At 36.7% G+C, this 13,007-nt stretch overlaps 1 protein-coding gene across 2 annotated transcripts in view; it reads left to right on the top strand.

The window, feature by feature from the left end:
* Nucleotides 1-13,007, top strand: part of LOC136030852 (E3 ubiquitin-protein ligase UBR2-like) — a 151,719-nt gene that overhangs the window by 131,208 nt on the left and 7,504 nt on the right. For both annotated transcript variants that reach the window (XM_065709903.1, XM_065709902.1), the window contains exons 26-27: nt 7,503-7,676; nt 8,468-8,660. In XM_065709903.1, the coding sequence (XP_065565975.1) occupies nt 7,503-7,676; nt 8,468-8,660 (367 nt within the window). The remainder of the gene's footprint in view (nt 1-7,502; nt 7,677-8,467; nt 8,661-13,007) is intronic.

Below are 13,007 nucleotides of genomic sequence, written 5' to 3'. Positions count from 1 at the left end.
AATATTCATAGTACACTTGAAGGTGATGGAATCATAAACAAAGATAAAGAAATATCAGTGGGATGGTAACCAAAGTAAAGGGTCAAATAATGTTACACCAGTCAGAAATAGATGAGCTGCAAGTGTGCAGGCGTGACAACCAATGACAGAAATCAGGCTACATAAAGGCAATAGGATCTCAAACAAAAATAAAGAGACATTAGTATGATGGCTCATAATAGTTGAAGAATAGGCTAAATTTACAATATGGGACCAATAAAATTTATGTGAGCTGTAAGTGTGCTGACATGACAAAGGTGTGATAGAAAATAGTATACATGAAGATGATAGGAACACAAACAAATATAAATAAATACCAATGGTATGACACACAATGTTCAAAGTATAAGACCAAAATAGATATGAGCAATCAAAATTATTTGATCTGCATGTGAACACACAAAACAAAGATATGGTAGAATTAAGGCAAAATGAAGGTGATATGATCACAAACATAAATAAGGAAATAATAGTGGGATGGCATTTATTTATCAAAGTATTGGCCAATAGTATAATGTGGAGGCAGTCAAGATTATAAGAGCTGCAATTATGCTGACATGACAAAAATATGATAGAAATTGGCCTACATGAAGGTGAGAGGGTCAAAAACAAAAATAAAAAATTCAGTGGGATGGCATATATTAATCATAATATTGGCCCAAAATATAATATGGGACCAGTCAAAATTCCATGAGCTGCAAGTGTGCAGACATAACAAGAACATTCTAGAAGCCATGCAGCATGATGGTGATAGGATCACAAACAAACATAAACAAAAATCAGTGGAAAGGCACATATTAATTAAAGGAGTGGCACAGAATATAATGTGTAACCAGTTAAAATTATGTGAGCTATAAGTATGCTGACATGACAAGAGTATAACAGAAAGCAAGCTACATGAAGGTGGTAGAATCACAAACAAACATAGAGCAATATTAGTGGGAAGGGACATATCATCCAAGGTATTGCCCAAAACATAATATAGCACAAGTCAAAATTATGTAAAGACAGTGAAGAGTGAAAGAGGAAAAATGTAAGAACATAAAATAAATTCATACAGAAACAATTCAACACATTATAGCAAAGTTAACTAAAATCCGTCACTTTAATTCTCTGCATTTGCAGCACACAAATCAATTTCATCCTGATCACTGAACTTAACTACTCTTCCAGACTGAGTTTTATACAGGATATCACCTTTACTGGACCAAACATTACGTAAACCAAGCGTTGACTTGGCATATGAAAGAAGCTGTAAGCGTGGTTTTGTAAGCATCTCAGAAAATAGTGTCCCAGATCCTTTCAAATCCTTCTTTTGTCTGAGAAGCAGTTGGCGAATTCGTAAATTACAAAATTCTACAACTATGGGTCTGGGTTTGGCAGATGGTTTGCCAATTCTTTTGGCTGATACAACATCAGACTGGGTAATTGGTATGCCAGGAAATTTCCCAGCACATAGTGACATGGACTGACTTTCAGTGTTTTCAATGGGGGCATCTTCTTTCACCCCAAAGACAAAAATTGGTTGCTCAAATCCTGCTGTTCAAAACGGTCATTTAATCTTGCCAGGTTAGACTGGATAGGCCTGAAAGAGCTCTCAAGGTCTTTCAGTGACGACCCTAGAGTAGTCAAAGAAGATTCAATTGAAAATATGCGTTTATTATAGCTTTCAAGTGTTTTATCAACTAGACTAAGACTTGTTAGCCTCCCAAAGAATTTTTTCTTTCACCTTTAAGGAGGCAAGCAAAACCTTCCAGCGTCAACGATAAGAAAAAGTAATTCTAAGAAAAAAAAAATGCAAAGATCATACCATCAAACCATAAAGCAAAAGAAAATGTCAGTTTCAATTAAAGTTTTAAGGAATACAGGTGAAATCTTATATTAGAAATTTCAATTGTAATAGATAGTAATTTACAATGGTAATAAGTATTTTTAAATAGTAGTAAGCTAGTCCAAATTAGAATTAAATCACAAATTTTACATATTATCAAAATCTTAAAATGTGGCCGCTATACCTTGCTTTCGCTTAAAATAGATCTTTGAAAAGGATTTGATTAAGGTTGACTTTCTTTTAATATTGGCTGTTCACCGCAACTAATTTTAAGGAAAAAGTCTCTTTGTTAGTGCTAATTCACCCTCCTTAGTGAGCATAAATTAAAGATATTGCGAAAATTGTTTTTGAGTTTATGATGGTATATATTTTCTTTATTGATGCAACAGTGAATCTCTGAAGTGTGAACTGCGATGAAATTAGAAATGTTTTTTGGATAGCCAGACTGTGGTAGACGCCACAAGATACCATTCTGTTGGTTACCACCATCTTTCCTTAAATACGTTATTTAATAACTTAATTTAACGTATAACATTCCTCTTCTTTTGAATCAATATGGTATTGGGAGATTTCTTTTTTCTGCATGACCTAATCTCCCGTAGAGCTGGTAAACTTACGATTGGCAAGACTAGTGGCATGTTTCCTACTTATCAAAAGAAAAAAAAATCAGTCACCTATCATCTATAAATAGCTGGATACAAATAATATATAATTGCGTAAATGCAGAAAAGTGTCATGGCAACTCTCCTTCCACTTCCCAAACAACCTCCTGCCACTTGCCAAACAACCTCCTGCCACTTCCCAAACAATCTCCTGCCACTTGCCAAACAACCTCCTGCCACTTGCCAAAATCTCGAATATACCACCGATACACCACCGTTAAACCATGATAAAGCTATTGGAAATGACCTACAGCTGATAAAATATAGAATAAATGAAGTCTTTGTCTCTTGTATAGCTATGTACAAGATATATAGCTTAGTCCAGCAGCTTTTGCTCCAGCACTCTGTACGCGGCAGGCTTATATATATGGATTCTCATTGTCCCTTGTATTCTAACCGCAGACAATATGCTGTCTTTTCATATTGAAGCTTTTTCAAAGATATTTGATTATTAAAGCAAGTCCAAATTTCGACATCCCGGTATTTTGTATATTAAACCCTAGTGAAGTCCCATTGATATCAGCTACAGCTTATTCTGCTCTCTTTTCGGGAGTAAACAAGCTGCGTATCCAGCTAAAGACTATTTCTAATCAGTTTAATGTGTTTTCCAACCATTTCCCGCCATTACCACAGCCTGGAGCCTCGAAACCTGCCGATAACCACTCTACTATTGTTGTCTCTAAATTGCCACCATCTATTAGAGATCCGACAAGCCGTAAAGACTTTATCGATCAATTAAGTGGTCATGATTCGGTCGCTAGTATTCGGCCGGTGGGAGATAAAATGTTCGTAAACATTGAAAAATCGGTAGCTTCTGATTTCTGTGAGTCTGTGAAGTCTGTTGTCTCGGGTATTGGCACGAAGATTCTGCAGAAACGTTACCTTGGAATAATAAAAGGAATCCCGCTGTCATTTAATGCTTCCGAATTCAAAAAGCACTCAGGAGTTGTTGATGCAAACCGAATTGGTTTGTCCCAAACTATCAAGCTAGACTTTTCAGATTCGTTTGCAAAACGTGACGCTATGAAGAATGGAGTAAAAATAGGTTACGAGATTTTCAGAATTTATGATTTCGTAAGTGTACCGCGATGTTGCTTTAAGTGCAGGTCTCCTGATCACTTTATCAACGATTGTACCAGTCAGGTGGAAAAATGTGCGCGCTGCGCCGAAAATCACATTTTTTCGAAAGATGCGCCCTGTACAAATAGACCTAAATGTGCAAACTGCGGCGATTCTCACACTTCATATAGTCTATTATGTCCAGTGCTCAAGTTTCGTATTGCAACCGCTGTGTAAAAATGATGTCACAAAAATTCTCGGTTATTTCGTACAATATAAATGGAACACGTCAAAAAGAGCACATCATTGACGAACTTTCGAGCAACTATGACATCGTTTGTCTTCAAGAGCATCTTTTATCTTCAGATAATACCAACTTGTTGAAACGGAGTGCAAACCATATTACTTTTGTGAGTGCTGCAAGATCTACGTTTGGTAGACCTTCCGGAGGCCTCGCCTGTATACTGAGACGTAGCTCCTTTTCATCCACGACGCCTGTGCTGTTCCATAGTGACGAAAACCTCTTGGCTGTGCGAATTGCCGATTTAATACTTATTAACGTGTACTTTCCGTGTGATCGTAAGTCGGTTCAATCACTGAATAAGTTTACCAAGACCTGTAGTGTTTTGAAAAAAGTACAGAATCCGCGTCATCTCTCGGTTATCAATTTGTTGTCGCCGGGGATTTTAATGCTGATTTACTGAATTCAAATATTCGGTCTAATATGGTTTTCGATTCTTTATCTGAGTTTAAGCTAGTGGATAAGAATCGTTTGTTTTCTTACATCCATCATTCTGGGAGCCTTACTAATATCGATCATGTTCTTTGCTCTCCCAATTTATCTGTTTCGACTGTTTCTGTACATGAAATAGAAAGCGATATAGACCACCTACCAATTTCCTTCATGCTTTGTATTTCTCTGTCGCAAGATAGTTCTAATAGACGTGGGAATCGTAATTGGTTTACCAGGCAAAATTGGAATAAGGCTAATTGGGCTCTTGATATTTCTACCCTTACAGCTTTTTTTTGTCTAGGATAAAAGTTCCTTTTCAGCTACTTCAGGTTGGATCTAAATTTGTAAATGATAAGAATTTTCCGAATAATTATTATTTTGATATTACATCATGCATGAAGGAAGCTGAGAGGGTGGCTGTTCCCGAAGAACGTGTTAAATTTAATACGCGGAAGCCTGAATGGTCTTGGGATCCGGGTCTAAAATCAGTGAAAAATAAAGCCAAATTTTGGCTACGTATTTGGGTTTCTTGCGAACGACCACGTAGCGGTGTAGTATTTCAGCTTAAACAGAAAACTAAATTGGAGTATAAAAAGTATTTACGGTTTGCAAAATCTAAAATTTGCAAATTCCCGTCAAGTAATTTCGATTGGAAAAATGTGGTAAATTCAAATAAAATCGATGACTCTTCGTCAACACGTAGCCCAATTAGTCCTGCTGCTTGGTGCAAATATTACGACCAGATTTTCAACACTATAAACCATTTTGTTCATGCTACTTTTATGAGGTTTCTTATTTCTGCGCTTCCCATATCACTCCGCCAGAACCAGATCCTCCCAGTTAATTTAGTTTCGGTGGCACAAGCTATAAAGAAGCTTAAGTCTAGCTCTATTGATTGTGATGATATAAGTGTCAAACACCTAAATGTTGATTGTCCAGCTCTAGTCCAACATTTACAACTTCTGTTTCAAATGTGTTTATGTACCTCGGTTGTGCCTGAAAGTTTTTTGTGTGGAACAGTTACTTCAATCCTGAAAAGAGGAAAGATTCCGACTGAGTGTGCATCTTACAGGCCTATAACGGTTTCCTGCAATATAAGCAAAATGTTTGAGTATCTTCTCCTGCCATCAGTTAATTCTTCGGCATATTTTGGTGAAAATCAGATTGGGTTTTCAGCTGGGGTAGGTTGCCAGCAGGCTCATCGAGTTTTGGCTCATGTTCTTACTGAGGCTACTAAAAAGGGATTCGAGTTACATTTATGTGCTTTGGATCTCTCCAAAGCCTTTGACACTGTTACGCATTCCCAAGCTATCTTTTCCCTTTTTAGTCACGGTATCAACATATCGGTAATTTTTCTTCTTAGATATTGGTATTCAAATTCCTTTTTGTGGATTAAAACGGATATGAGGGTTTCAGATAGTAAAATTCCAACACGACGTGTGGTCCGGCAAGGTGCTGTCCTCTCCCCCTCTATTTTCAAACTTTGTATATCATCTGTCCTTTCCTCTATCCCACCTACTTGCATCCTCAATTCTGTAAATATTTCTTATCTTGCCTATGCGGATGATATTCTTTTGATTAGTAGGACTAAAAAAGGGCTCTCTTTGTCTGTTTTAACAGTAGCATCTAAACTTCATGCGATTGGACTTTCTCTTAATCTTTCAAAGTGTGAATATCTTTCATTTAATAGCAATATCACTACTCCTCTAATCTGTGGATCTTTTTCTATCCCGTCGGTTTCTTCATTTCGGTGGCTGGGAATTAACGTTAGTAAAACTCTAAAATCCTTACGGACTCTCACTGTTGCTGATTGCAAGAAGAAAATCCAATTAAGTTACTCTAAAATTGTTGCTAACCGAGGTAGATACAATAGAAAGTCTCTTGCTAAATTATACTCGGTTTTTTACAGATCATTCGGTTTTGTTTCTTTCTGGTATTTACCCTATTTTTCATAAAAAATATACAAGTTCAATTCGTTCTTATTATTTTCGTTTTTCCCGTTTTCTATTGTATCTACCTCCATGGTATAGGAATAGGAGCCTCATATCTATTTATAGTTTCCCGGATATTGGGTCGAAGCTCACAGAGCTTGCTGGCAAAATACCCCAGTCTACTTATAAGTATCTGCCCGCCCACAGAGGCCTTACTCGTTTGCTTTAGTTTCTTGTTTTTTCTGTTTTGTGTAGTGTTTGTTTTGTTTCTTTTATTGATACTCCGCTTTGATTTTTTGTAGCGGGTCAACAATAAATTATTATTATTATTATTATTGTCCCTTGTATTCTAACCGCAGACAATATGCTGTCTTTTCATATTGCAGCTTTTTCAAAGATATTTGATTATTAAAGCAAGTCCAAATTCTAGCATTCTAACTGTTCTGACATTCTGTTCTAACATTTTGACAGCATTGTCGCTTTCAGCTTTTTTTTTAGTACAGACCAGTTGTCCTTTTTTTTCTTTTTTTTAGGTTTTTTTTCAGTTTTTTCTATATTTTTTTTTTATTTTAGTTTTTTTAGTTTTTCTTTTTTTAGTTTTTTCCTTTTTTTATTTTTTTATTTAGTTTTTCTTTTTTTAGTTTTTTGCCTTTTTTATTTTTCTTTTTTAGTTTTTTCTTCTTTTTTGTAATTTTTTTTTCTTCTTTATTTTTTAGGTTTTTTCCTTTTTTTAGTTTTTCTTTCTTTTTCTCCTTTTTTGGTTAGTTTTTCTTCTTTTTTTTTCTTTTTTTTTATAGTTTTTTTTCTATCTTATTAGTTTTTTTCCTTTTTTTTTTATAGAAGATAGTCTAACGGATAGACGGACAGTACATATATATATATATATATATATATATATATATATATATATATATATATATATATATATATATATATATATATATATATATATATATATATATATATATATATATATATATATATATATATATATATATATATATATATATATATATATATATATATATATATATATATATATATATATATATATATATATATATATATATATATATATATATATATATATATATATATATATATATATATATGCCAAGACTAGTCTTTTCTTGATAAAATTGGTAAAGCTATGAATCTTGATATGTAGATAAAAAAGTACTGAAATGAACAATGGATATAGTCAATTGGATTTTAAGTTTGATCTCTGATTCTTTGCTATCTTCTAGCAAACCTTTCTTGCGGTGTGTTGCATTGTTTGGTCACTTCTTTTGCGAAGTGGCTGCGCCCCCTGAGATGAAAGACTATGGAGGAGACAGTATACAATCACTTTTAAGATACATTGGACTTGAATCTATCGAAGAAATTGTACAAAAAGAATGGTTCTTTTCTTATGCTCAAAGGTGAGTTATCTACATTGCTTGTCCGTCTAAATTGTCTGTATTAAATGAGCTCCAGTTGGACTAAGAGCTTTACTCATTTTAAGTTTGCATTTATAGTTTGCTTGAGCTTTCAGTTTTAATTGCGTTTGTTGTTCTGATACAGGTTGAAAATTCTACATATGATAAAAAGAAGAAAAAAAGTGTGGTACGTTTTCTAACGATCAGTTCATTTACTTTTTAATATATACAATTATATAATATAGGTAAATTCTAAAATGAAAAAAAAGGAAACTAAAAAATTGGAGGAACTTCTTAGAAGTAGGCTGAATTTCATTTGATTTCAAATTTATTCATTTTGAATACTGGGATCTAAAGATGTGCAAGATATTAACGTCAGTATAAAAAAAAAGCAAAAAGAAAAAGTTTTACGCTTTGTTTTAAGAAGGAGAAAGGTTTAATAAGGTTTTTTAAAAGTTTTTTATGAATTTTAATGAATAAAGGTTTTTTTAAAGTTTATTAATCACTTTTAAGGTACATTCGACCTTAATCTATCGAAGAAACAAAAAACAATAAAAATAAACAAGCATACAAAGAAAATAATTAGCATAAAAAAAGCTGAAGCGAAGCTTGAAAATTTTGCTCAGTTGATTTATTATCAACTACATTCTATGTAATACTGTATGCTGTGTATGACTATAAAATATATAGAAAACTAAAAAAGAAAGAGGGAAACATGAAAAAACTGAAGGAACTTCTTATAAGTAGCATTAATTTTATTTTACTTATTAGTAAGAATGAATGAACTTTTATAGATGCTTGGCAAGACGACCTACTTCAGAGTGCACGCTAAAGTATCCACTTCGTGGAAGAACGCTAATCGAATTGCCCCATGATTATTCAGAGCTTATAAATGAAGTTGCCCAATTTACTTGCCCCAATTCTGATGGTGACGAGTCAAGAACTCCTACGAGGTGTCTCCTTTGTGGAGCAATGCTCTGCTCTCAGGTAACATTAACTTCCGTTTGCAATAAGAATTTCTGGTTGGAAGGCACGCCATTCACCATCTTATATTTCAAAAATTTTCTATGGTGTCTGATATCGTCCCTTTAAAAGTATTTAGTTCAATTCGTGAGTTAAAGTAAGGAGAAAAACATGTTAATTTATAAAATAATGCATGACAATTCAACCTTCGTCTAATATACTGAAATAAAATAAGAATTTATAATTCAGAGAAATAAAATAAGAAACAAAATAAATAAATAATTATAATGCAAATAAAGACATAATAAAAATATTAAAAGTATAAAAATAAAAAGAAATAAAAAAAAGAAAAAGAAATTAGAAAATAATAAAGAAATAAAAAGAAAATAAGAAATCAAGTAACTAAGATAAAACATAACCTGTTATTTTCTTCTTTTTTAACAAGCTATCGTAGTTTCATATAGCTATAAGATATAGATGAGAAAAGAGATAGTTTCGTAATAAAGATATAAAAAGGAAAATTTTAAGTAATGCAATGTTCAAAACTATAGGTCTATTGATTTATTTTCCCTTTCTTCTTTTGGTACCTACTGCTTAGGATGACCATTGGCCAAAATATAAGGATTAGTCTGTCGCCGAAATATTCAGTTTTTCCGTCCCTTTTGTGCTACTTGGTGTCAAATGTTTTAAAACCCCATTTCAGGAGTCTATTTTTAATGAGAGAAAGGTTGAGATAGACAAGACACGTTCTACGGATGAAGGATGACAGATTGTCTAAAGTTTTCTTTTTGGCCATCCATCTAGGGTCAAACGAAATGCAGGCCGTCCCTGGATGGGCTAGGAAGAACTGGGAACTCCTTGGAAGGGTGTAAAAAGGAAAGCGTTGAGTAGATTAGGAAGAAGGAGGGGTGTTTGCTGCTGGATTGACCTCAAGCGGCCTGGTGCTGAGGTGGGCTGTTAGTAGCAGTATTTTATATTGAATGGTTGAAAAGCAGTGTGAATGGATCAAATATTAATAAAGAAATAATTAAAATAAAATAATAATAATTTTAGTAAGAGTATTTTGAGTCAAATCTGTTTTTGTAATATATTTGGCCCTCTTTACTCTTTACTCTAAATGACAATGGGCTAAGGCTCCTTCAACTGTGCAGCATGCATAACCTTGTCATTACGAACACGCTGTTCGCAAGGAAGGATATCCACAAATACACATGGTACAGCAACGACGGCCGTACCAAAAAAATGATCGACTATATCATTGTCTCACAGAGATGGAGATCCTCGATTAGTAACTGCAGGACGTACAGGTCAGCCGAGATTGGTAACACTGACCATCGCCTCGTTGTAGCTAATATGCGACTGAGGCTCCAAGCCCAGCGCTCGCAACCTAGACCGACCAAGATTGATGTCTCTCGTCTCTCCGATCAAGAGATACGGTCCAAGTATGCCATTGATGTCTCGAACCGCTTCAACGCACTCCTGCCATTTGAAAGTTCTGAGGACGCATGGATCTCGTTTAAGAAGAATGTCCTGGAGTCAGCGACCGCAAACATTGGAAGGGCGAAGCGTGCTAAGAAAGCGTGGGTTCAGTTCGATACGCTTGACGTCATTGAGCAGAGACGCAAGGCAAGGCTTCTGGGCGACATGCCGACCTACAGGCGCCTCAATGGTGTCCGCAACAAGCTGATACAGCGAGACAAGAAACTGTTTGTGGAAAGGAAGGCAAACGAGCTGGAGGGCGCAGCCATGAAAGGGGACGTCGGGAGCCTCTACAAGCACCTCCGTGACCTCACAAGCGACAAAGCCCCCTCAGTTGCATCTGTTGTCTCTGCGGACGGCCAGCCACTTAGTGACGAGGCCGCTCAGGTCAGTCGATGGAAAGACCACTTCTCAAGTCTCCTCAATGCCGATGCTGTAGCACAGACTGACCAGGAACTCGCACGCCTAGCTGCCAGCACTCAGGAAGTGCCGTCAAATGAACCAGAGACTTCCTTCACGACAGCAGAAATCCACTCTGCTTTGAAACGTCTAAAGAATAACAAAGCGGCAGGCGTATGCGGAGTATCCGCTGAGCTCCTGAAGTATGCTGGACCGGCGATGTTACTTTGGCTGCAAATGCTGTTTTCCGTGGTGTGGCGCACAGAATGGGTCCCGAAGGACTGGCGACTTGGCATAATCCTGCCCCTTTGGAAGAGAAAGGGGAGCAAGAGTATCTGCTCTAATTACAGAGGTATAACCCTTCTCTCAGTCCCTGGAAAGCTCTTTGCCATGACCCTGCTAGACAGATGCACGAGTATCCTCCGAAGAAAAAGGAGAGTTCAGCAGGCCGGATTTATGCCAGGGAGGTCCACTGTCGAACAAATCTTCACTATGCGCCAGTTAATTCAGAAAACTAGAGAATTCAGGAGGAACGCATACGTGGCCTTCGTAGACTTCAAAGCTGCTTTTGACTCCGTCGATCGCAACTCTGTTTGGCTAATACTTAGATCGACGGGTCTACCTGATAAATACTGCAAGCTTTTTGAAAAGCTGTACGAAGAGACCGAGAGTTGCGTCCAAGTCAACGGAAAACGGAGCACGACATTCAATATCAAAACTGGCGTTCGCCAAGGGTGCGCCGCCGCCCCGGAATTGTTCAATTGTGTGATAGACTATGTGATGACAAGAACTACAAATCGCCTGCCCTTTGGTCTGCAGTTTGGAGATCGCATTCTGACGGATGCGGACTTCGCAGACGATCTTGCTCTCGTTGTCGACTCAATCGACCAGCTGACCGACGCTCTGGAAGTCCTGAAGGAAGAGGCAGCAAAAGTGGGGCTGAAAATCAACTGGCTCAAAACTAAGATTATGGCAATTGAACCCCCAGGTCCAGTCTCGCACCCTGATACCATAACTGTCTGCGGAACACTTGTTGAAGTCGTTAAAAACTTCACTTACCTCGGCTCTGTGCTGTCCAATGATGGCTCCGTAGACGAAGAGGTATGCAGCCGAATATCGAAAGCCTCTTCCATCGTCGGTAGACTCAACAGTCTATGGAGAATGCCGCACATCTCAAGGCGTACGAAAATGCGAATCTATAACGCATCCGTAAGCTCCGTCCTGCTCTACGCGGCGGAAACCTGGCCCCTCAAATCAACCATCCTTAAAATGATAGACGTCTGTCAGACGAAACAGCTTCGCCGGATCGAGGGATTCCGGTGGGATGATTTTGTAAGCAACGCAAGGTTGCTTACTCTCACCTCCCAGGTGCCATTCTCCGTCCAGATAGCGCAGAGGTCTCTCAGATGGTTCGGACACCTCCTACGAATGCCGACATCAACGCCAGCCCGAATAGTGTACGACTTCGACCCAAAAGCCCATGGCTGGTCTCGCCCGAGGGGCAGACCTCGGACAAGGTGGAAAGACAGCCTCGACAAATTCTTGGTGATGGCCAACATTGCTGTCGACGAGGCGCCTCATTTAGCAGCAGACCGGTCCGCCTGGAGAAGTCAAGTTGCGAAGCTCTCTACGCCGCACCCCATGCGGCAGGAGCCTTAAGTCAAGTAAGTCTTTACTTGGATCATATGTCGTATTATTGTTTAATGGCAAGATAATATAGTTGTTAAGGCACTTAACTGATAATTAGAATGTGTGAGCTCAAATTTCATTAGTGTTTTTTTTCTAATCTTTATCTGAAGGGGATCAGTTCAAATCCTCTTATTTTCAAAACTGATTGTAATTACTGGATCAATAATACACATGGAAAATTTATGTTTCTTTATACACTTTATTATGATATTATTATAATTTTCTTTTATTATAATAGTGTCTCTGTTTTCCTATCTTCTGCTCGCTCGCTCTCTGCCCCCTATCTTAATTTTTGTAGCGATAGAATTTCTTCCTCCTAGAAAAGTGATAGACGAAAAAAAAAGAAAAAAAAAGACACAACCACAAGATGATTTTTAGCTAGTATATAAATGAAAAACAAAGCAAATGTCTCGCAAAGGTATATATGTACTACTACTACTACTAACAACTCACTGTAGCATCAAGAAGCTTGAGGCAAACACAGCTGCGCACGATCCTCCTCCTTTCCAATCTATTCAGAGCTTCCAACGATCTTTAGGAATTTATCGTCTTTTATCGGCAGAACGTGTTCCATCCATCTCAACCTAGAAAGTAGGATAGAACCACATTTTTCGTACAGCTTACTGTTTAATATACTGTCGGTCGGACAGGTACTCAAAAAAATCTGTTAATAATTTCCTTGGAAAACATTTAACAAATCCTCATCTCTTTCAAAGTGCCATATATATATATATATATATATATATATATATATATATATATATATATATATATATATATATATATATATATATATATATATAT

This window comes from Artemia franciscana, chromosome 9 (assembly GCF_032884065.1).
Source record: "Artemia franciscana chromosome 9, ASM3288406v1, whole genome shotgun sequence".
Taxonomy (NCBI): domain Eukaryota; kingdom Metazoa; phylum Arthropoda; class Branchiopoda; order Anostraca; family Artemiidae; genus Artemia; species Artemia franciscana.
Note: the sequence above shows the minus strand (reverse complement) of the source record. Positions and strands in the feature narration are given on the sequence as shown.